General features: G+C 38.5%; 1 protein-coding gene and 1 long non-coding RNA gene across 5 annotated transcripts in view; both read left to right on the top strand.

The window, feature by feature from the left end:
* The first annotated feature begins 605 nt into the window (after positions 1 to 605).
* LOC148715019 (uncharacterized) lies at positions 606 to 13,131 on the top strand. The gene is made up of 3 exons (XR_015977033.1): positions 606 to 744; positions 2,011 to 2,057; positions 13,048 to 13,131. It is a non-coding gene; the product is annotated as an uncharacterized LOC148715019 (long non-coding RNA).
* An 803-nt stretch (positions 13,132 to 13,934) lies between these two features.
* LOC103721263 (transducin family protein / WD-40 repeat family protein) overlaps positions 13,935 to 25,133 on the top strand; it is a 100,159-nt gene continuing 88,960 nt past the window's right edge. For all 4 annotated transcript variants that reach the window (XM_088719665.1, XM_088719662.1, XM_088719657.1 and 1 more), the window contains exons 1-6: positions 13,935 to 14,073; positions 14,288 to 14,622; positions 15,208 to 15,311; positions 16,806 to 16,874; positions 20,420 to 20,480; positions 21,976 to 22,115. In XM_088719665.1, the coding sequence (XP_088575791.1) occupies positions 14,014 to 14,073; positions 14,288 to 14,622; positions 15,208 to 15,311; positions 16,806 to 16,874; positions 20,420 to 20,480; positions 21,976 to 22,115 (769 nt within the window). In that variant the 5' untranslated portion in view covers positions 13,935 to 14,013. The remainder of the gene's footprint in view (positions 14,074 to 14,287; positions 14,623 to 15,207; positions 15,312 to 16,805; positions 16,875 to 20,419; positions 20,481 to 21,975; positions 22,116 to 25,133) is intronic.

Genomic DNA, 25,133 nt, shown 5'->3' with positions numbered 1-25,133 from the left:
CAACTCGTTCAGAAGCCATCCCATGGCCCGGCTGGGTCCGGGTTGCGAACTTCGCGCGGAGGAACCGGGGATGTTATTTTGTGAGGACAGCCATCTGATCACGAGTCGGAGTATCGAGATCTAAACGCGCCTGATGACGCTTTTCACGGAGAGATCATATCAATGCATGGCGAAACTAAATTCAAATTAAGAAAAAAAAATTAAACAAGATGTATTCTTGGATGACTGTTACTAATTTATCTGTTTTTTGGTCATCTTGCATATCAAGTTGGATTTCTTCTTTTATTCTGCAAGTCAAAAAAAAAAAAATCTTTTTTTCTTCTGATGTTGAGAGTCAAGGCCTAGTTGAATTTCTTCTTTTCTTCTGATGTTGAGAGTCGAGGCCTTAATGCATGACATGGGCTCAGGAGGCGGTGACGCCGCCGAGTCCGACGAAGGGAGGAGTGAAGAGGAGGAGGAGATTCACTGCCTTGATCCTGGGAGGAGGCCGGGATCGCAAAAATGGCCGATAGTGGAGGAGGCGGTGACACTGCTGATGGAGGGAGGAGAGAGGAGGAGGAGAAGAGTGGTGAAAATATTTTTCTTATCGTCATCAACCTGGAGCACATCAAGGCCATCATCATCACCCACAACGTGCTCCTCCTCAACTACCGCGACCCCTCCGTCGCCCCCTTCGTCTAGGAGCTCCAGCACCGCCTCCTCCTCCACCACCGCCACCTCCATTTCGCCGACGACAACTACCAGGTCCTCTCTATTTTACTTGAAAGCTTTAGTGGAGTATATTGCATACTTTTTTTTCAAAAAAAAAAAAAATGTTTGATACTTAAAGTGGTGATGATTCTGGCTGCTTCATTGGAATTTCTAGTGCTTTAAGTTATATATATACTAAGTAACTGTAGATTGTATTTCTTGCTTGTTTTTCTATCTTTTTTCTGATTTCTGATTCTAAATATTTAAGTTTAGGTCGGTAGAAAGAATTTATAGCTCTCCTTCTTCATTCTGAATGCATTTGCTCTTTTTAAAAAATAAAAAACCAATTCCAGGTTTTGCCTGGCTGCTTTTGATGATATGTTCATAGTACTTATGAAGATTTCTTTGTGATGTTTGTATGATGAATATAGCTTGGCTGCGTCAGATGCTTCGTAACTTCAGAAACTGTGTCCTGTGAGAAGAAGCAATCTACTCTTCCAAAAACAGAGAATACTGGATAATTTTGAGTTTATGATTGATATGTTAATCACATTTATCTGCTTTAATGGAATGTGAAGTGGTCTAACTCTCAGAGAACAGAAAAAAGTCCAAATGATGTATGATGAATTATCAGATTGAAGGAATGCATCTATACGAAGGGCTGGAATGAATGGTCAGTGAATCTAATAGATGTGATGTAAGTGTAAATGGAGTCACCAATTTATGCGCTGCAATCTTTGAATGAAGCAGTGTGATTAAATGGACATTGAATTGCTTTTTAAAAGTATTATGTGATCTCATTTGGCAATACGTGAACTCAGAAACAGAGATGAAGTAGAATTCTACAGGATCAAGTGTTCATAGGGGTCTTTGTCAGGTGCCTTGTACTCTAACATGATTTTTTGAGTTCACAATTGTGAATTGCGTGGAAGTTTGTTTTATCATACAGGTAGTATTGCTAGAGCATTTGCATGTAAAGATGCAGAATGACATCTTTAACATTATGTGACTCTCTAAATACAAATAAGTAGTATTTACATCCAATGAATATGCCTTTTTTTTTGGCATTTGGCCTATTTTGTCCAACTTATGCCAATAGACTGGCCTTTCTAAAGAGGTTTTGCTAACTGTACTCAGTATTAAGCTGTCCCATGTAGTAACTTTCATAGCTGGAGACATGGAATTTTTTCTTTACAACCCTATAAGCTTTTTTTTGTACTTCTTTATATATGTTGTTGTCTCTCATGGTCATTATTGTCAAAATCTCCGTACCTTTAAAGGAAGGTGGAATTCGATAATGATCGGATCTGTGATCCACAGGAACTTGAGGCTTATGCAGTTGAACTATCTCAATACAAAAGCAGCAGGTATGAATGCATCTGTCCAAGTATATAATTACTTTTGAACATTATAGTCCCCTAGTATGCATTGAGAATCATCTTATCTCTTATTAAATAATAATTTAACAATAATGACGACAATAATATAATAATAGGACTTAATACATATTTCAGTCATGCTCTAAGTCTGTTAGCTAGATCTTATTTCTGGAATTTTAATGTCAGCCAATTATTTTAGCTCGCTATTTGGAATTTGCGAGAGGTCCTTTGGTTAGTTCAAAATGATGAAGCTTGCTAGCTGTGGTTACATAATATGCTGTAGCTAGATCTCTCTGTCTCCCCATGTTTTCACCTTTTTGTTTATCACCATAGTTTACCGCAGGAAAAAGGTTGGTGGGTTGAAGTTGACAGGTTCACCCATTAATGCTCCTGGGATCGAATAATTTAATCTTCTTGATAGGCATTTTGACAAATAAGATTTGATTTTGCATGATATCCAAAAAAAAAAAAAAAGAATGGTCATTTGCTTAATGCCCCTGAATGTTTTGCTATGTTAGAGGACCATTACCTCTTCATATTCTAGTTAGAATTGGTACGGGATGCTATTTTGGCGAGGGGTCCCTAGATCATTGCTGGACAACTCTTGGTAGTAGAACCTTGGAAGCCAGATTTCATTCTGAAGAAAGGAACCATCAGGATGGCTTTAGTTTGGATGAGATTGCCTATGCTCCTGGGAGAATATTGGGAGAAGGCAGCCCGGCAGCCAGTATTTATTGATGATTTCACCAGTAATCTTCTTCTTCTTCTTCTTCTTTTTCTTTTTTTTCTTTTTTTGGGTCAAAACGGCATTTCATTTCCAATAAATCAAGATTGAGTCTATCCTGCCAAATCAAGAGAAAGTAAGTAATGCAACAAATGAGGAACGTCTGCTAGACTAGTTCAGATGACGTCCCCAGAATGACGAACTACATATGAGGCGATTCAGTCTGCAGCTCTGTTCACCTCACGATACATATGACCAATCTGGATAGCTAACATCTCCTGAATCAGTCTGTGAGTATCCCGAATCAAAGGGTGGCCCCGTCACTATATCTATCCACTCCTCGTATCCAGTCAATCACTGTGGCAGAGTCTCCCTCAATGCACAATTTGTCGACCCCCAACATACATCTCGCATACCGGATGCCCTCCCAGGCAGCTCGTAGCTCTACCCCAACAACCGTCAATTCTGGTGTGCTTCGACCTCCAGCTGCAATCAATCTACTATGCTGGTCCCTAATAACAAAGCCCACTTCTCCAGAAGCTCTACTCATAGCCATACCACCATCAAAATTCATCTTAAGATAACCAGGTTGTGGGGGTACCCAAGAGAGAGAAGATTTCACCAGTAATCTTTGGAGGCTGGGATTTGCCCATGTCTGTGTGAGGGTGCATATGACAAAACCTCTGAAACCAGGGGTCTTTGTTCAAGGATTGGAAGGGTGTGGGAACAAATGGACCAGACTTTTGCGATGGGTGATTGAATTCAACAATTTCCGAATTATTAGTACGTCACCTTTCCCAGATAACCTTTGATCATTGTCCCCTTCTAATCCATATTATAAACCCTGTAGTATTTAAGGCTCCCTTTCAATATGAGAAATCCTGGCTTGATTATGCACTCTTGGAATGTTGTTCCGAATGCTTGGAGAATTTTAGTTGGAGGGAACCCTATATACAAACTACTTGCAAGTTGGAATTAACAAAACACTAATTACTCAGGTGGAATTAAGATGGAGTGGGTAATGTATTTAGAAAGCTGTAAGAGATAGAGGTGTTGCTTGTTGCGTTGCAGCAGAAAGAGTGTGATCAGAAAGGACCATCCGATGTTGATCTACAGTTGTTGAGATCCCATTTAGCAAGTCATGATTCCCTACTTCGTCAGCGGGAGATATTCTGGAGATAGAAATCTAGAATTGCATGGCTGCGAGAAGGGGATGGTAATACTAAGTTTTTCACGGATCTACAATTGTCAAGAGACATTGGAATGGTGCTTAGATACTGAAAGAACAGGAATGGGGAATTGATAGAAGATGGCCAAATGATTAAAGCATAACTACTCAATTTCTTTAAGGCCAGGTGGCAAGTGTGGATGAATTGTTCGTAGATCCTGATATCGCTCCTCCCATGAAGACCCTCTCTGCCTAAATAAATTATTTTTTTGATGAAACAAGCGACTGATGTAGAAATAAAACATTAAAAGAGATATTGTACTCTGTCTTATGATAAAGCACTAGACACTAATGGATTTCCTCCGGTGCTCTTCAAGCAGTACTGGTCAATTATTGGTAAGGATGTTTGTTTAGCAGTGAAGCAGTTTTTTACTGATAATTCTATGCCTCAAAGTTGGAAATCCACTTATAATACTTTGGTCCCAAAAAGATTTGACGCTCTGGAATTGCCCCCATTAACGCCAACTAATCCAGATGCCGCCTATACCTTATCTTATAATTATACCAAAGTAGAGATGGTTTCTTTTAGCATTTAATCTTGCCTCGAACTATGGGTGTTTTTTAGAATTTGAAAGAGGCAATTAAAGAATATCTGGGAGGCCTGGCGCTTGGCCGGCCTAAAATTGGAGATGGTCAAATACCTCAATACGGAAAAAAAGAAAATCAGCACCTGTCCCACATGTGCAAGGAAAAAGGCGGACCCTTGATGGGAGTCGCCTTCTTCTCCAACTTTGAGTAGGAGTTTGTCGATGGAAGGCTCTTGGGGTTGAAGGGCCCTCGGCTCTACCTCTATTTAAGAGGTCTCACATCTCTTTTGATCCTACCAAGAATAATTATTGATTTCTCCAATGATTTCACGGTGAAATCGTTTCCTTGAGCCATCGATCTCCTCATCGATGCATCTTCATCCGTGCCTCATCAGAGCCATGGGATTTCGCCACCATCTTTCCTAACCTCACCCTTTGTCAGACAACCATTGCCAAAAGGGATCTCACCATGAGACTACCGAATTATGAACGGTAAGCCATCTCCTGTTTTAGCCTTATTTTCTCTCTCTCTTTTTTTGCGGCCATCCCTGCTACTGACGCTCATCGCCAAAGTCTTTAGCCTATTCCCTGCATCGGCTTGGGGATGTCGTTGAAGTACCTGCCACCAACAAGCGGGCGGGAACCAGGAATCGATTGAGCAAAAGGGCTCCTTGTTCCGCCTTGTCTTTGGCTATTTCTTGCACCTCTTTCTTCCAGTCACCTTCGCCAGCCATGTTCTGCTACTTCTGTTGGACCTCCGACCAAGACCCATCACCGTCACTGCCCAGTAACCAACCCTCCTCCTCCACCTTTCTTCCCCTATTTTGAGGAGCCATGAGACTCCTTGCTTTGAAAAAAAAAAGAGGAAGAGCCCCACATCTCCTCTCTCTTCCTTTCCTTTCTCTTCCTAGACCTCTTTCTCTCTCTAGATGGTGGCTGACCCCAAAGGGTGCCTCTTTTGCAACTTGTATTGTTTCCAATAAAAAGGTCCTGACCTTTGGTTGCTGGGCAGTGTACCAATCTTCACCTTGGTTTTTATTGGATGCCACTAGATTTAGTCATCTATATTGTCTATTTAGCCATTTGTACCCTAGTCTGATCTTAATCAAATGAAACTATTTTGATCAGACCGACCTGGGGTGTTAGGCAAATAGATATTATGATAGATACCCTCCTCCACCTTTTGTTCATATCTATCCACCATTGTCATAATATCTATCATAATATTTGTTGATTATTGGATTTGATTCTATGTGGGGGTATCCAGACTTAGAATTTTATTTTAAAATTAATCATAGCTAAATATTAGTAAAAATATGATTTTTAAATATTAAGTTCTAAGGAATATTTTCAAAGGAGATTTGTCGGCGGGTTGTACTTGCATGATAAGTAATATAACTATTTTTTTAGATTTATCAGTAAATTATAAAATATTTTTTGAATCAAATATTCATGATTTGTGAACTGCATAGTCTCTTATTATTGAATATACCTTTTTTAAAATATTTTATAACCTATGATCGAATGTATGGATTTCGATATAGATTATGCTCGATTAGTTTTGATGCCTTATAGTTTTATGTATTTTTGTCAATCTGAATATGTGTTTTATGAAAAGAGCTTTGATTTAAGATTGCTTTTGGACTCTCAACATAACTATAGTAAGGACATCGCCAACAGGGGTTTAATGTTGGCATTTGATTAGTTATGAAGGTGGTACACTGTAAGAAGATGCATGGCACCTCACAGGAAGATGCGTGGCATAAAGACCCTGCCAATAGAGATTAAACATGGCACATGATTTTTCATAAAGGACTTTGCCACAAGAAAAATTTGGTTATAGTTAATGGTCGACGAGATGAACTTAATATTTTGAAACAAACTGGATTCATAAATGAAAACTTAAGTTTTGAGAAAGATTGGATTTGGTATATATGGTGTTTTGATAATGCTGCATATTTAGAAGTAGTTTTTTGAACTGATGTAATTCTTGTATTTATTTTTAGTAAAATTATTATTTATATTATTGCTTGATTTATTTAGTTAAGTATTCATTGCTTAGTGGGCTGTCTAACTTATTATTCAATGTTTTTCTGTTTTTAGAGATCCTAAGAATTAAGCTAGCATGGGGTTGTGCTTCGAGAGAAAATGATTAGAAGCAGAATTTTGGTCTTTTATTTTGGATTAGGGTTTTATTAAAGTTTGATGGAAGACTATTGAATATTATTAAACTTTTATGATATATTAAGTTGGATTTTAGTAATTTTAAATTTAGACTTATTTAAATGACTATTTGTTTCGCAGCTTATTTTATAATATCGTGATGAGATGCCTTATATGCTTATGAGAAGAGTTTCCTTTGGTAGCATTTGGTGACCTAAATAGAATCACCAAGATGATTTTATATCACTGGTGATCTTTATCTCAGGATAATATGATCTCTGATGATTTAAGATCATCATATTTGGTATGTTATATTCCAGTAATTAAAGATTCTTGAATATCCGTGAGTAAACTATTTGGTATTCCATGAGAATTCATGATCACTGGCCATATATTGCCAAAACTATCCTTAATATAATCCATAAAAATATATTTATTAATCACATAAATTATTAATCCTATAAAGATATAATAATATTATTGTATATTTAATATTTTATTTATACTTATAATATTTTGTTTTTTAATACTAATATTTATTTGATTAGGAAGATAAGAGAATAGAAGTAATATATTAAATACTTTTATTATATAAATATATTTCTACTATTATTTAAATTTATCATTGAATAATAATATGATAATAATATGATTTTTTTTGGGTACAACACAATAATATGATTAATAATATACTACAATATAATATATATCATAAATATAATATATATATATATAATATCAATACAATCTAATACTTATAATATTAATATAATATATTAATCATATATTAATATATATATATATATATATATATATATATATATATTTTGCTGGACTGAGAGATATTTTTGTACTCAAATTTCATCCAAAATCATTGTCCTGGGGTGATATTTGATATTCAATCTCAATGATAGTATTTTATTACTAAGTTGTGCAGTGATTTGAGAAGTAAAAGTGATTTAGGATTGCTGTCACGTAGGATCACTGTAGTGTAACCAAATATGATGCTCTCATCATCTCCATCCACACCACCTTTGATTTTAAGATAATCACCCCAAACCAAACACCTTCTATGATTTTGTGGCAATTGCTGTATCCTTGGCTCACAATTTTAGATAGGAGGCGCGGTAATATCAATGCATTTACCACAACCTTGGAAGTTTACTGGTTAATGCTCATAGCTCCATTTGAGAGGCTATATTCAGGGACAAGTCATCACAGGTGGTTGACTATTCAACTAAAATTTCTCCAATATAGCCAGATCTTTAATTTTATCTTATGGAAGCAGCAGTTCATGCAAATAGGGAAAGAAAGGGCCATACAAAGGCTTTATAATAATGGATTTAGCTTGGGAGGCTGCTTTACAAGTAAATAATATATCTTCTATGGTTTTAGTCGCTTTTTGTGCGGTATAAACAGAGCCTGTGGAATATTTTAGAGAGGTTTGCTTGTAGGTTAATGCTTGGATGGAGCTCTAAGTACAATCATGCCTAGGTCCCTACTTCAGACAGGGGAAAATAGTTTGCTGTCTAGCAGGCATCAAACTCTATTAAACATATAAAAAAGAATCTTCTTGCTTGTTTTGGTGGTGTAGTAGGTTGTTGGTTGGTACAATTCCTTGCCACTAAGTCAAGGGATAGAGGTTAGATGATAAAAGGTTTGGGTTGCCTTCTTTCATGCGAAAGAATAATTGATCTCTTTGGCAAAAATGACTGTTGGATTATGCCTCACATGGCTCCCAGAGCACTCTGAAATTTTTTATTTATCTATATGCATAGATTTTAAAGTATGATCCAACGGTGGATTCGAGCAAAGAAAGATGAATCCATCTTTCACACCAAAAATACAACCCCTACCCGATGTTGAAAGATATTGATCCTTCATTTCGAGCCCTGTTCCTCAGTATCCCGGTTCCTAAAGTATTAGGCTCGATTTGCCCAAAGATCTGAGTTTCAGCCTGGGTAGAATTAGAAAGGGGTACAGGTATACGATGGGTTGTGGGGTTAGAACCCCTCACCATTATTTACAGGATAAAAAGTGGGCAGTGGAGGGGTGGTTGCTGGTTGGTCACCACAAAAAAGTTGCTGGTTCAAACTGTGCTCAGACAAATAAAAATTATTTTATCAGTTATAAATTTTGACCTTCTTAATTAACTTTTGCAGTCTTCGCATTTTTTTTAGAAACTATTAACTTTATGTTGAAGTATGATATTTTTAAAAACTCATTTTGTATCTGCTAAAAAATGTTGACTCGAGGGGGGGAAAGGAGTAATATTTACAAAAAAATGAAAGAAAGGGAGATTGTAGGGTTTAAAGTAAATGTTGCATCCTAGTATTTCTAAACATGCTACGAGGGTTACAAGTGTTCTTTGCTAATCCATTATTTTTCTTGGATATGAATTATAATTCTATAATTTCAAAATATATTTTTATTTTTTTATTTTTTTGTATACACACACACACACACACACTTCCAAATATTCATTAAAAGATCAGAAAGTGTTTGGATAAGAAAGAATTAGCAAAAAAATAGAAAAAATACGGGCTTTCTAAAACATTTATTAATATATTTACTTAAATAATATAGGAGACTAGAAATGATATATAGGATCATTAAATTGTATGGTATAAACATTTCTTAAATTAGTCATGAATAAATCATAAATTCATGTATAATTAAGAAATAATAAAGTGGTTCTAAAAATTCATTTTTTGAGTATAATTAGCGGATCATTCGATCAAATAAAAAATCAAGAATAATTCGAAAATTTTTCAATAATTCAGAGACTATTATAATTATGATTACAACTAGTGGAAGAAAAAAAGCTGCTCCCAATTGAAAAAATAAAAATATCAAATGTGAACATACATAGATATTGTTAATAAGTGCATATTTCGAGTTTCAAATATGATGTAATCTATATAGAAATACAACCTAGGAAAATTTTATATTTGGCTTTTGAACATAAATCCAATCCAATCATTTACTAGACCTTTCTCTCTTTTAAAGATTTTAATGACATATTGTACCCAATATTTTTTTTTCTTACTTTATTACATATTGAACCCCATGTTATTCATATTTATAAATCAACTCGAAAAATTTTCGTGCTTTATTGCACTCAACATCTTCCATCCTAGCAATTGATTGTACTTAACGTTTAAGATAACTAAAGGTAGAAAATGACTTGTCCATCCTTGTTTAGTCTCATCTAAGGTCCATGAAGTAAACCACTTTAACACCCCTTACCTCCCAAAAAAAAAACAAACAAACTTAAACATATTTCCTCTAAGGTCAACCAAATCAATACCAATTTGTTATGGTCCCACATTGGCTGATTAATGAGGTGCCATGTAGGTTTTGAGCCGGTCTTTCGCCCAATTGTTTTAGCTTTTTCGACCTTTGGTATATCATAGGAGGTATTAGAGTCAAATCTAGTTTGCATCTTAGCCCTTATCCATCATGTGGGATACAAGGGTTTAATAGGACTAGGGCTATGAGTGGATCTTTATTGGGATTCTTTTAGTTCTGTCCAAATGTATCATGAATTCCATTGCAGAGTCTCATCTAGATATGACAGAGAAGAGCAGTAACAAGCCAAATGGCTACAGGTAGAAGCATGTGGGCATGCTATCAGCATCGTATTAGACAAAAAATGATTGAAAGAAGGATAGAGAGTAGAGTGAGTCTGTATGCCTTGACTTTCAAGGACGCTCGCTATCGTCATACCACTATTTGAAAGAGATGGATAAGGGCAATAGTACTGGGATGCAGTAAAGGGACACGAGGTTATGGTAGGGGTGGAGTGTTGAGCTATGGTAGTGAAAGCTAAGTTATAGCTACACCTAGGATAGAAATTACTGTAGACTAAGATAAGATAAGATAAAATGTAGTGGATTGCTTTTTGAAAAATTCTCAATAAAGTATAATCACATTAATTTATACAAGAAGCAAAATAACTAAATACAATTGTTAATCCTTATAGCTGCCCTATGTACTCACAATTCTCAGCGATTTTGATGCTTCGCTCCCATGATTTCATGCATAGTGTCACCAGTTCTTCAGCTTGTGACTCGTACTCATATATAATGTTATGGTATAGCAAGAAGTTTGTCCCTCCCTCGAGTTGCAAGAATCTCACCCCTCTTTAGCTTGCATCTCCATACTTAGTATGATTTATCACAATTGAAGTCAATTATATAGTCTAGTAAGAGTTGCATAACTTTTATTTGCTCTATTTCTTTAAAAATTTGATCCATAGTTGGATTATCGAAATGAGGCATAAATAAACCCCCTCTCAAGCAGGAGTCAGTCACTAACAAGGGCATCGCTAGGATGGGTAAGGGAGATTGTTGTGGTCCTGCATCGGTTCATTAGGGGGCACCACATGGATTTATAAGTCCGAGTTGATCCTCTACCTAATAGTTTAATTTTTTTTGGGCTACGAGTCCATAACAAGTTGCTCTATGGTTGCTCTCACCATCATCATTAGTGTCATCACTGCTAGTTGATAACCCCTCTTTTGTTAAGCACTCTATCGATGATCTTATCATTGCCCATTGGATTCATGCACTCACCTCTCCTATGGTGGTGGACTGTTGCTGGCTCATCTTAGAGGTAAAGGAGGAAGAGGGAGAGGAAGAAGAACTAGAGGGCTAGGAGAGCAGCAGGGATGAGATGATGGCTATGGTATGTGGCATCGTAATTGTGAGACCTTAAAACTGGGCCCGATCCACTTGATCGGCCCAGCCCCAATGAAGGAGCCTCCTGAAAAAGTCGGATTCCCTAGTTTTTCTTGGGATTCTTCCGCCTCTTGTGAGATCATCCGAAGAAGAGCCAGCAGACCCCAAGTCTCTTCCTTCCTTGGGCGGTCTTCTTCTCCGTGCAGCCGCCCGAGAGGGAGAGAGAGAGAGCCGAGAAGCCACAGCACGAATGATCCTTTTCCTCCTCTGTTTGCTGCCGGAAAGAAGCCGCCAGATCTTCGCCGGGGCTGAGGTAAGGTTCCTAGCTTCACCTCTTTGTTATACCAATTGAAAGAAAGAAAGAAATAAAGAAAGAAGAAGAGAGGGAAGAAGGAGAAGGCCGACTGTCGCGGGCTCTTTTTCTTCTCCCGTTCGCATGCCTCCTCTGCGGGAAGAAGGAGAGGGCCGACCGTCGTGGGCGCCGCCGGCCTCGACTTGGCTTCTCCCGAGCTCGCCGACCTCCCTTCGTGGAGAAGAAAGAAAGGGGGGGAGGAGAAGAAGTCAGGAGAAGAGGAGGAGGAGAAAGAAAACGAAGGAAGAAGAAAGAAAAGGGGGGAAAGAGAAGAAGTCGGGAGAAGGTTCTGAAGAAAAGAGAAGAAAAGAAAGAAAAAAAAGAAAGGAAAGGAAAAAAAAGAAAAGAGAAGAAAAAGAAAAGAAAAAGAAAAGAAAAAGAAAGAAAAAAGAAAAAAAATATAATAATAATAAAATAAAGTGAGGAGAGTGGTTTATGGGTATGAATCTGAATCCGAACCCAAATCCGGGGTACTAGACACTTCTGCAGGGTCGGCCCTGGGAGAACGTTAAAATTTAAGTTATATATATTGTGATGAATTTTAAAAAGAAAATATGATTTTTTATATTAGGTTTTGCGAGGAATTTGTGAGATTAATTGAATTTGTTGTGGATCGCGTTCGATGTAAGTAATGAACTGCCTTCTCTACACTCTTCATTTATATAATATTATTTTTGCATCGAATAAATTGTTAATGAATTTATATGTGATTTATGAATTTTATGAGATGATGATTTGAATGAAAAATAGATATGTGAATTGGAATAATGTTTTTCGGATATATTTACTGTTCTTGAATCGCATATGCATATTTAGATCGGATTATGATATATTTATTATGTTACAAAAGAATTTTGATGTGCATCAGATTTGGAACTCTCAGCCTGACTATGTTTTGGACCCTGCCAATTGGGGGTTATGCATTGGCAATTTTGGCCCCATCACAGAGTATAAGTGTGGTATTCTGGCCCACTCCGCAGGGTATAAGTGCGGTATTCTGACTCATTCCGCAGGGTATAAGTGCGGTTCTGTTTCTGGCCTACCTACAGGGTATAAGTGTGGTCGTAGTTAAAGACCGTTGAGTTGAATGTGATTTGTTTTGAATCAGATTTATGATTATGTATATGGATATTTGAAAGATACGGATTTCAATGAATTTGTGTTTGAAAATGAATTAATTATGTTATTATGTTGACTCATCATAATTTATATTTATATTTTATGTTATTATATGAATTGCCTAGGATATGTATTACTTACTGGGCTGTGTAGCTCATTATACAATTTCTTGTTGTTTTACAGATTGCGAGAACTAACCTATCGGCGTTGTAAAATGGGAGAGTAACTAGAAGAACTGTGGCACAATTTATCTTAGATAAAGGTTTATTTAAATTGATATTTTATCTTAAACTATTGTTAGACATTGTGAGGTTTTGCTATTTAAAGAACCAAGTTTTACATGCTAGTAGTTTATTGTTTCGCTGCGTATTTAGAACTGTGAGATATTATAATTTGTGTCAACATTGGAATAAGACTGGATTTATTTCAGCTGAATTATTTTAGTTATATTTTTGAGATATTTGGTTAAGATGCCTTGCATGCTCGTGGGGAGAATTTTCTATGGGTGTGGGTGTGCGGCGGTTGGCGCGGACCTTCGGCTCGTGATCTCGGGCTGGGGGCTGTCAATGGCGACATATAGTTGGCTCATTTTGGGAGGGAGAGGAAAAGATGGAAGAACGAGACGGGGAGGAGTGGGGTGATAGTATCACCCCCGAGATGGCTGGGCATAGTTCACCTGTTATAGAGGTAGAGGGATGGTCCTCGCGTTGGTAAAGCACCTTTAAGGCTTCAACTCAATACTAATTTGATCTTAAAATGTAAAAGGGATTCGCTCTAATGATTAGATAGTGGTTGTTCAGTGGTTTGTTAATAAAATCTTATCCCTTGGTGCTAAATGCGACAGTGTGAAATCATTTAGATCGCTACATTTATGATTTTTAATGTGTAACAAATTAAAGAGTTTTTTTGCCCAAAAAAATCAAATTTCTCGGCTGGATTCCAATGGAATATTTACGGTTCGTTTTAGAACCGCGCGACCGGGCGGGGCACCGGATTCAATTTGAAAAGCCCACACACTAATTGTCCGGTGCGTCGGACGCACACAGAAACCTCGCCCCCTATAAAACACCGCCCAACTCCCCTCTGGCCCGCTGCTTTTCTGACTTCTCTCTTTCTCCGAGGTTTCCTTGAACCCTCCGGCTTTCCCTAATGGCGCACGAGACCGCCGGGTACCGCCTCAGCTGCGAGCTCCGAGCCCACGAAGACGACGTAAGCGATCTTCCTCTCTCTCTCTCTCTCTCTCTCTCTCTTTCTCACTCTCTCCGAATCTTTGTTGTCGTCATCCGCTTCGATCTTCTTGTTCAAAGATTTTCTTGAAATCATCTCCTTGATCGCCCTAATTCTGTCCAATATAGTACTTTATGGGGTTCTCAGCCTCGAAACTCCAAGATTTTTGGTTTGATTGCTCCGAATTCTTGATCAGGTTCGGGGTATCTGTATCTGTGGCGATTCCGGATTTGCGACGTCCTCCAGGGACAAGACAGTGAGGTTCTGGGCCCCGAATCCGGACAAGAAGCACCAGTACGTTCTGTCGAAGACTCTTGCCGGGCACTCCAGCTTTGTGGGGCCGCTGGCCTGGATTCCTCCTGGGGATCGTTTCCCTGAGGGTGGGATTGTGTCTGGAGGGATGGATACCCTCATCTTGATGTGGGATTTGGGCAAGGGAGAGGTCGTGGAGACGATGAAGGGGCATCAGTTTCAGGTCACTGGTCTTGCGGTCGACGACAATGGTGATGTTATCTCGTCATCCATTGACTGGTAACAAATTTCTGCTGATTCTTTAAGATTTTATTACTTGTGAGATCAGATTCTTTGGATCTATCTGCAGCAGATCATTGTAGTTCCCTATCTTTTTGTTCATATTCTTATCTTTGGCTCGGCTTCTTATGTTTTGTTTATCTGTGTTCATCGATGTCTTTTCTCTATGCTTGATATGGTCACTGAGTTTTTGAAATAAGTAAGGCATTCAGGGTTATAAATGCATGGTACTGGATAGATGAATTCTTATAGATCCATCCCCTGAAGGAACCGGACATGATAATTTTTCATCGTCCGGCTCGAGCAAGAACCAAAGGAATGACAGAACTAGATATATATAAAATCTATATTTCATACATATCTCCACAGATATAATGACTCTATGTAAGAAAAGATTTACCAAATTCTATTTTACGGAGTTGCAATATAAATTTACATGATTTTAGATAAAATTCGTGGTGAAACCAGTCCAAAATATTGATTATTTTGGTAGATTTCAGTAGATTACTTAATCTTTTTTCTACTTTTCGGTCTTTTAAAAATTTTTGCTGCTGTACTATGATATACTAAGCTCTTGTTTTGTAGTACAATTCGACGGTGGAGGAAAGGTCATGCTATTGAATTTTGGGAGGCTCATAAAGTTGCTGTTCAGGCAGTTATAAAGCTACCCAGTGGCGAGCTCGTTACTGGTATCCTTTTCGTGTTTCTGTTTAAGTGATATGGGAAATTTGGAAGAAATTATTCTTTAAATTATATTATATAGAGGTGGTTATATTGCATAGTTTATTGGCCTAGAATTGTCTAGCCTTTTAACTCATGAAGTTAAGTTAGATAATTGACCCTTTTGCATTTCAAAATTTTCTTTTCTATTTTGTGCAGAAGGTCTCCACTTGTTTTTACTGCTGCTTAAGTTTTACATTTATATGTTGATATCTTTGCAATTTTTAGTACAGTGCATGCTTTCCCTGTTAGTTTGTTCTGCAATTTTCTCAATCCATCCTACTTAGAAACTATGGCTTTGAACATTCTTTCTTTAGCATGCATCTCATCCTGTTCATACTTTACTTCATAAGCTTACATGATGGATTAAAAGCTCATAACTCCTGCAACCCACAAATCGAAAGTTAAACTTACTTTTGACATTAGGCATCAGATGATGCAAAATTACAACCTTAAGCGGTACAATTTTGCAGGGAATGATTAGATCTGCTGGGATGTCATGGTGATGAAATGTTCTTGATGATGATTCAACTTTGAAAATTTTAGTTTAATTTGGAAGAATTGTCATGAGAAAGAGCCTCTTAAAGAAGATTCCTTGACAAAACATTCTGCGTGTAATGCATGAAGGCTTGTCATGCCATAGATTGCTTAAAACACCTTCAGTCAAATCATCATTGAGCTTCATAATTTTCACATGAAGTTTAATGATGGGGTTTCTAACTCATGCATTTCTAGAATGGAGAACTATAGTTAAAATGGAGATTACTACCATTAACAACAATTAAATTCTGCGGAATGGGAGCTTTACTAGTTATTTAGATAAGGATAGAATAATGCACAAAAGTTCTGGATGATCCCAAATAAGGATCCTATGATTGTTTGAGAGCAATTACTGCAAAGACTTTTGATACTTGTGTGGAGAAAACAAGTCTGCCACTGGTGCACAACTTTAATAAAACGAAATAAATAAAGTCGAGAGCCTCGTGAAATTGCTTGGAAGAAAGAGAAAGTCTCATAGGTGAGGGAGGTGGTGGTTAGCATGGATTGGTCCATAGGACGAGCTTGAGTATCTTAGTCACATGCGAGTGTCTTTAATAGTATTATGTTGCAATTTTCTCACCACTTTTATCTCTGTAAAGTAAAGGAATGCATGTATCAGCATTTATGGTAGTATGTGCTGTTACATCGTATCCAACCGCTCTCTACTAATGCAAATTTTTGCCACAAACGATAACCAACAGTAAGTGTAGATGTAAAAAATTTGGAAAAGAAAGGGTAAACAAGTTAAGCGCACATACTACATCTAGGATACGCCTCGACTTTAAACATGGAGTTCCCAAAATTGAAATCTTGAGTACTTAACATTGTCTGTGCATGTATATGTATGTGTAATTATTGGTGTTTTTATATATTTTCTTCTCAAAGAGGAGTAAAATATGACTACTTTCTTTTATGTTATCTAGGTTCGAGTGATTCAACTCTTAAGCTATGGAGAGGAAGGACCTGTTTGCACACCTTTATGGGGCACACAGGTTGGTTGGTTTTATGTTCTCTAATGGCAAAATCATCAGGATATCAAATCTTTTTTTAGTTTTCCTATAGATTATCACTAACCTTATCACATTGTTATGATCTTTGTGAACTCCTGTATATTCTGCTCTCCATTTTTTTAAAAATATTTTATGTTTTCAACTAAATGTTTTTAAAATGATTTATGCTTACTTGGTGCATTATTTTGTTTCCCTAATCCAAACCAACAATATTGCCATGCTTTTGTATAGTTTGGAAAAAAATATAGAGGTAAAAATATGTTATAACCATGGTCTTAGTCACCATTCTGAGAAGTGCAACTATCAAGTGTTATAGAATCTATAGATGGAAACTAATGGTTTTTGTCTTGTTGAATTTATTATGCTTGCCATCATTATAGTGTATTTGGTAATATTGATTTGTATATTTTGTAAATACCTGATTTTTCCTACTTTCCAGTTGTTGGTCGATTTTTTTTGACTTGTTTCAGTTTATGCCTGGATATACATTAGGGTAACAAAAGCTTTTGATAAGTAATAGTTTTTTGTAAGGCATGTTGCACTTTTGCTGGTTACCTGATGGCTTGGTGTTGTAAACCTTTGTACCACAATGGTGTTAAAATCTCACAATTCACGATCTGGATCTTACAATCCAGGTTGAAAAGGCCTTAAATGATTCAGATCCTATCCTTGGAGCAAGATCGGTGTAAGATCACGAGATTTGTATCCATATGATGGACTATACAATTTTTCAATCATAGGATCCAACTTGATTATGCAAATACATATTAAATCATGGGTCTGTCCATTTTCTACAATTCATGTGACTTTGTGGCTTTTAGATTACTAATCAACAACGAGTCTCGTCTCCTAAAATTAGCAAGTCCGTTATTAAGCATCATAGAGTTAAAAGCAAAATGCATTTTTTTTTGTATTTTTATAGCCATATGTTCAAGTCTTGCCCCCCCCCCCCCCCCACCCAAAAAAAAAAAAGAAAAAAAGAAAAAAAAATGTTCCACCGAAAATGATAAGATAGATAATATATAAATTTCTTGAATGGTGACATAGTATTTGTTTCATTAGACATGCTATATGGGCCTATATTGGCAACAACTAGACTTTTTCTATGCATTGTTGTCTATTCACCATTCATCTACTTTGTACTTGACTCATATCACAATTTTCACATTTCTTTAATATTTACAAAGTTTTGAAAGAACTCAGAAAAATTCTTAGAATTATAATCCAATCTACAATCTGATCTGATCTATAGCCCCCTCTACAATTTACAACTTGATCGCGATCTTAACAACAATGTTGTTCCATGTGACCATGCGCTCAACCATGTGCTTCGGCCTAGCGCTTACAGCAACTTCTGTGATTGTGGAGTCAAGAGTTGTGGGGAGACATGCATCTAGATGTTCATGATCCAATCTTTTCTTGCCTCAATGTTCCATAGTTAGTTTTAGAAAATCTGAAGGATTTTATGGGATATGGCAAACTATCATGCGTTGTGCTTATGCTGGTGAACTGCTAGCACTATATGTTTTGCATGCCATATTGTGTTGACTATTGACACATGGCACATGGCACTGCAAAGGGACATGCTGATTTGTAGAAAGAATCATAGCTTTATTCAGTTTATGTAAAATAGACCAATTTTGATTTCTTCATAAAAGTACATAGGTGCAGTTCTAGACAAACAAATGATGTTCTTAACTGATATATAGAAATCTAGGTAATAAATCCTACATATATATTATAGTTGTTGTGTAGCATGTGGCTTGTTGCTCACTTTCGAGTAATTTGTTATTATAAATTAACATCTTATAACTATTTATACAGATTAATGGCATAGGAAATAGGTATATATATTTACGCACTAAAATGTTGAAGGCATTTACACATTCCTGGAATGATAGGAAACTCATGCTTCATGCTGGTAGAACTACAGGAGGTTTTTTGTAAAAAGAGAAGCTTGCTTTCTGACATTTGTTCCGAAGTAGAATAACAATTATTGGTTATACCATTTCCAATTTGTTGATCAGTCTCTAAAATCTACAAAAAAAGATCCAGGTCAGAACAAGGCTGTTTAGTATGTTCTGTTTTGAATGTAACATGGGAGAACAAGGTATATGCATCTTTAAAATTTGCGAAGAAAAAGAGATCCAGGTTAGAATAAGGTTGTTTATTAAATTCCGGTACAAATGTAACTTGGGAAAATAAGGTATATGTCTATGTCACTGTGTATTGGTACTTTTGCACATTATCTTGATCTGCATCCGTATAAAGAGATATATAGCAAGGTGATCTGGCATGGGCAATATAGAGATATACTATGTATAGTGCTGACTGACAGGTATATGGATATGGTATGGTATGAATGAGCACTTCAATCGTTATTTCATGCTTTTTGGCAAATTTGCCTTGGACTAGGGTACAAGCCCTTGTTGCCATTATATATACCGATTTTCTATGTTAAGTTACTCTGTCTTTTTATTATCTTAATTATGTCAATGGTGAGATTCTAACTTTTTCCCATCCGACCTTTAGCTAAGGATGTTTTCTACCTCGTGGATCATTCCTACCAGTGAAGTGATGTGTAGTATTGTTAGATTAGTACATATCTGTTCCATATCAAATGAGACAATCCGATTACCTCATGGTTCTTTGTGTTTTGTTCAAGGAATGCGGAATCGTTCCGAACCAGACGGTTCCGCCCGTTCCGAACCAGACGGTTCCGACCGTTCCGAACCAGACGGTTCCGCCCGTTCCGAACCATACCGGTGGCCTACCGGTACGGTTCCGACTTTGAAACCGGTTCGTAACCGGAGTTGGAGAAGACAAAGAGAAAGAGAGAGCGAGCAGGGGAGGGAGGGAGAAGGAACGCCGCGGGGGCTAGCGGAGGCCGAGCGGGCGCCCGCCGACCCCCCCCAGCCTTCGCCGGCCCCCTGCGGCCCTCCGCAGGCATGTGCGGCGCTCCTCACTCCCTCCGCCGCTCGCTTTCTCTTTCTTTTCGTCTTCTCCGGCTCTGACTGGTTTTCTCTCTGTACGGGCCCGGTACTGAACCGGACTGGGTGCCGACTAGTACAACACCCGGTACCGCTTCGGCAATCCTTGGTTTTGTTTGATGTGCTTTCTTTTTTTCCTTTTTTCTAAGGGGCAAAAGTTGATTCCTAAGGTTTGAATTTTGAAATTATGGTGTTTGCACTCTTCTTTTATTCTTTTTTTCTTAAAATTTTTAATGCACATGTTTGTTGTAAAATTATATAAATATTTTTTCAGCTTGCACAACTATATTATCATAGTCTTGCAAATTTTGGAAGTGCATTGAGTCCTTGGTTAATTGGATGTTACTTCTTTAACATAAATAGTCTTGGGAGATATATTAACATTGGGATTGGTGACAACTCTATGCTATTGTGGCGTATTTCATTTGGCTGGTGATTCGACCTTTTCATAAATTTATTTTGAAAAGAATTCTTGTACTTGGATCTGCAACTAAGGATTATATAATTATATACTAATTTCGTGTGAGGTCTTTCTAGATACTGTTCGAGGCCTAGCAGTGCTGCCTGGGCTTGGGATCCTTTCTGCATCACATGACTGGTATGGTGTGCTTCTGCAAATTCGAGTTTATGTGCAAGTGGATTTTTTATTTATCACTTATTGCCATTATTGTCTTGCCTCTGTGTGTACTTTATCAGGATGCAACTTTGTAAATTGTATATCTAATTCCCATTGCATATGATTAAGTTTTGTGATTTTTGAATTTTCAATGAGGCAGGAAATTTTTTCATCCTTGACGCTTATAACTTAGTAAAATAAACTCATCATGAACTTTTGTAGTCTATAAACTATGTTGAGTATTTTTCTTGTAATTTTACCTTGAAATCCCTAACCCCCTCCCCTCAATCTCCATTAGTGACTGTCCATTAGTGCAAGTGGCTTGGAATGGTCTAAGATACCTTAACCTAGATACTATCTAGACCAATTCGGAGTGATCATTGAGATTTCTCAACCCATATGCTACCTATTTACTTGATGGGTTATGTTGCGTTTGATTGGGTTTGATACTAATATTGCTAGATTTCATTCTCAATCAGGTTGGTGTTGAGGTAATCATGGTTGTATTTATGTCCAACCATGTTGTTTTACTTCAAGTACAACTTAGGTCTGTATTTGTTTAGTCAAGATCCATCAAACCCATTTACACTACTAAAAAGTTGTTTCATTAAGCAGTAGTTGCTCGTGTAATCAGTGATAGGTCATGCACAATTATGGGTTTGACAACTATGAGGGATTGAATGAGATCATATCATATTGAATATGAAAATTATGAAAGTTATAGATTCAAAGGAGCGAAGGCTTATGTTGGATGAGAATGTGCAATGCTTCTTGAACTATGGCTTAAAGTAATATATTACTAAACATTGGTATTTGTGCCAACTAACAAGAATATCAAACTAACAGTAAATATTAATTTACACACTCTTCCTGCTGAATGTGTGCCAGTTCTCATTTTAGGCTTCTTACTTGCTATAGTGCTGCTAGTTGCCACAAACATGACGACTGAGCTGAGCTCAGAAACTGACGGCAAAAATCTATCATTTTCATTCAGAACTGTCGAATGGCTGTATGATCTCTTAAGCTAATTAGGGTCGGTGTTCCTAATTGGTGCAGCTTCTGAAATTATGATGATGAAAGTGCTAAGGCAATATTGTTATGTCTTGGATTTAGCTGATGGATATCATGGGATAAAATATCTGGATTCTGGATGACAAATTAGCTGATGGATATTTGGGATCTTGATTCATTGACAATGTTGATACTTGATACCATGGCCTTGTATGTTAGTGAAATCGCAGCCTTGATGCAATCACTTCCAGGGGCTAGATGAAGCTCATGTGCCTCAGTATGGTCATGAGGATTGGACCTAACTAAAGTCCATACTAGCTGCATATGATGTTATATATATCTACATAAATAATGTGTGTGTACACGTATGTATAAAGTCAAATCATTCTTTTGTCTCTCTATGCTTTGTGTCAAAGGATGCTTTCCATTTGTAGTTCCTTATTGTAATTTATCTGTTGAATGGCAGCTCCATTAAATTATGGGCGTTAACTGGTCAAGTCTTGATGGAGATGACAGGCCATTCCTCTCTTGTTTATTCTGTGGATGCACATTCCTCTGGACTGGTTGCTAGTGGGAGTGAAGACTGTTTCCTTAAGTTATGGAAAGGTGGTTTTCTCAGGAATTTATATATTAAAAGCTTTCGCCGTTATAAAGTAAATTAACTAGGTACTTTATTTGCTGAAGTAAAGTTTTAACACTTTTGAAGACTTTCCACACATGTTGCTGGAAACTATTATATCAGTTGCGCATTTATATAGGTCATTTTATGCATGGTTTTGAGCTTATAATTATAGTGATGTTATGCACTTTTTTATTAATGATTTCACTTGGTCCACATTCTTCGGCTTTTGTGTTTGCTATCTTGTTTTTCTTAATATCTGATTGATAGGAGAATGTTTTAACTAAGAGGTTATGGATCCACCAAGGTATGCTGAACCGGCTCGTACTGGCCAGTTCAGCACGTACCGTACTGGTACCGGGGCCAACCAGTATGGTTTGGTTGTGGAAAACGATTTCTGCTGCGTACTGGTTCCAGTTTGCACCGGTACCACCTGGTACTGGCGCGAGGAAGAAGAAAGAAGAAGAAGAACAGGAAAAAAGAGGAAGAAAGAGGAAGAAAGAAGAGGAAGAAGAGAAAGAGGAGAAGAAGATGAAGAGGAGAAAGAGGAGACTTACCGGTACTGGGCCTCGTCGGGGCTTGCTCGCGGGAGAAGAGCGGAGGAGAGAGGAGAAGAAACGAGAAGGCTCGGAAAGAAGGAAGGAAATTCTGCGCGGGAAACGCGTCCCATATGGGGAACGCGTCCACAAGGGTCTGGTCTTGGCTTGTGCGCACGCCTGTTTGCCTTTGCTCCTTTTGGCCGGCTAAGGCTTGGCCGATCTCTAGGCTCATCAGCTGCCCGATTTGGTCTCCGAATGTTGCCTGGACCTCGCCTGGCTTGGTGCTATGGCGGTGCTGTTTGCGGGGGGTTTTCATCATTCTCCCTTTCTTCAAGAACATTCTTGTCAAGGATGAAATTCAGGTATATCCGGACTACCTTGTCGTAGTCCTCTCAAGTAGCATCCTCTCTTGACAATCCACCCCATTGAATAAGGACTTGCCATACCTTCTTCTGAGCTCGTCCTCTTCGCCGTATTCGGTACTCGAGGGCCTCGATTGGTTGAAGAAGCAATCGGCTCTCCTCGTCAAAGTACGGTAGTTTCTACTCAATCAAAGTCGGGTTACCTACTTTTTCTTTCAGCCATGATACATGAAAGACTGGATGAAGTAGTGATGAGGCTGGCAGCTCCAATCGGTAGGCAACTTCTCCAATGTGATCCACAATCTTGAACAACCCATAAAATCTTTGAGATAGCTTTTGGTTGAACTTGTTCTTGATTGATTTTTTGCTTAAAAGGCTTTAGCTTCAGGAAGACATACCGGCCTGGTTCGAAGGCATCTCTTTGACCCTGCTCGTAGTATCTTTTCATTATCTCCTGCGCCTTCCAAAACTCCCTTTTAACATTTGCAAGGATTTCGTCTCTTGCCATCAGTTCCTTCTTAACCTCGTCGCTTTTGTCCGTGCCTCTCTCATAAGAAGTTAACAATGGAGGAGGCCTCTCATACACTAACTCAAAAGGACTCATTTTAATAGAAGAGTGATAGGAAGTGTTGTACTAGAATTCAGCCCATGTAAGGTAATCTTTCCATCGTGTCTGTTGCTTATGACAGAAGCAGCGCAGATACTGCTCTAGAGTCCTGTTGATGACCTCGGTCTGACCATTTGTCTGTGGGTGGTATGAGGAACTGTATTTCAGCTTGCTTCCTTGTAGCGTGAACTGTTCCTTCCAAAAGGTACTCATGAAGTTCTTGTCCCGGTTCGTGATGATGCTCCTCGACACTCCATGTAGCCGCACCACCATATCCACAAATGCTTTGGCTACTAATTTGGCTATGTAAGGATGTTTGAGGGGATTAAAATGTGCATACTTGCTCAGGCGATCCACCACTACCAGGATCACTTCGTAGCCCTTCGGTCATATTTGATCCTTTGGCATGTGTCACATTCGGCCACCAAAGTTTTGACTTGTTGCTTTAGTCCCTCCCAAAAAAAATGCTTCACACGCAAATAGGTGCGAAGCCAGCCGAATGACCCCCTTCCTTACTGTTATGGAAGTGGTCTAAGATGCTCTTTCTCAGATCGGGGACGTCAGGAACATAAATGTTATCTTTGTAATAGATCAGTCCGTCCCTTAGCTTGAAGTTATCCACATCACTCGTAGATGCTTCAATTTTCTCCTGGATCTTCTGGCCTCGAGCATCTAACTTAGTGGCTTTGTGGATCTGATCCCAAATCCGCAAATCTCCTCTGCTGATAGCATCACAAGCATGGTATGCCGAACCGGCCCGTATCGGCCGGTACGGGACGGTATGAACCGGTCCGGTCAGCTACCGGTACGGTGGAGCCGTGAAAACCAGTATATAGGTCGGTTCTGTGCCGGAGACAAAGAAGACGAAGAGAAAAAGAGAGTGTAGGGAAGAGAGGGAGGGAGACCACTTGTGGTCGTCGGAGAGCCGCAAAGGGGCGGTGGAGGCCAGAGGGGCGGCGGAGCCCGGTGGGGGAACCCGCGGGGGCGCGGCGGAGGCCCCCTGCCGGGCTTCGCCACCCCCTCGGCCTCCGCCGCCCCTCCGTGGCTATTCGATGGCGGCCATAAGTGGTCTCCCTCCCTCTTTTTCCTGCGCTCTTTCTCGTTCGTTCTCTTCTTCTCCAGCCTCGGCGGGAAAGAGCTTCCCGGTTTGTGCCGCCCGGTTTCGGTAAAACCGGAATAGTACCGGTCCGGTAGGCAACCAGTACGCCTACCGGACCCGGTACGGCGGATCTTGATCATAAGTCTGCTGTCCATCTTCTTCTACGACCCATAGAACTGGGTTGCTTTCTTTTCGAGACCGCATCTACAACCTTGTTCTCTTTGCCCGGTTGGCATACTATATCGTACTCAAATCCAAGCAGTTTGACAAAGAACTTCTGCTGCTCCGGTGTTATGATCTTTTGGTATAGGAGATACCACAACGCCTGGTGGTTTGTGATGATGGTAAAGCGCTTGCCCAAGAGGTAGGGTTTCCATGCCTTCACTGCATGAACTACC

This window comes from Phoenix dactylifera, chromosome 1 (genome assembly GCF_051530095.1).
Source record: "Phoenix dactylifera cultivar Ajwa chromosome 1, Ajwa_hap1_PhDact_Kaust_v1.1, whole genome shotgun sequence".
Classification (NCBI taxonomy): Eukaryota; Viridiplantae; Streptophyta; class Magnoliopsida; order Arecales; family Arecaceae; genus Phoenix; species Phoenix dactylifera.
This window is presented reverse-complemented; position numbering and strand designations above follow the sequence as displayed.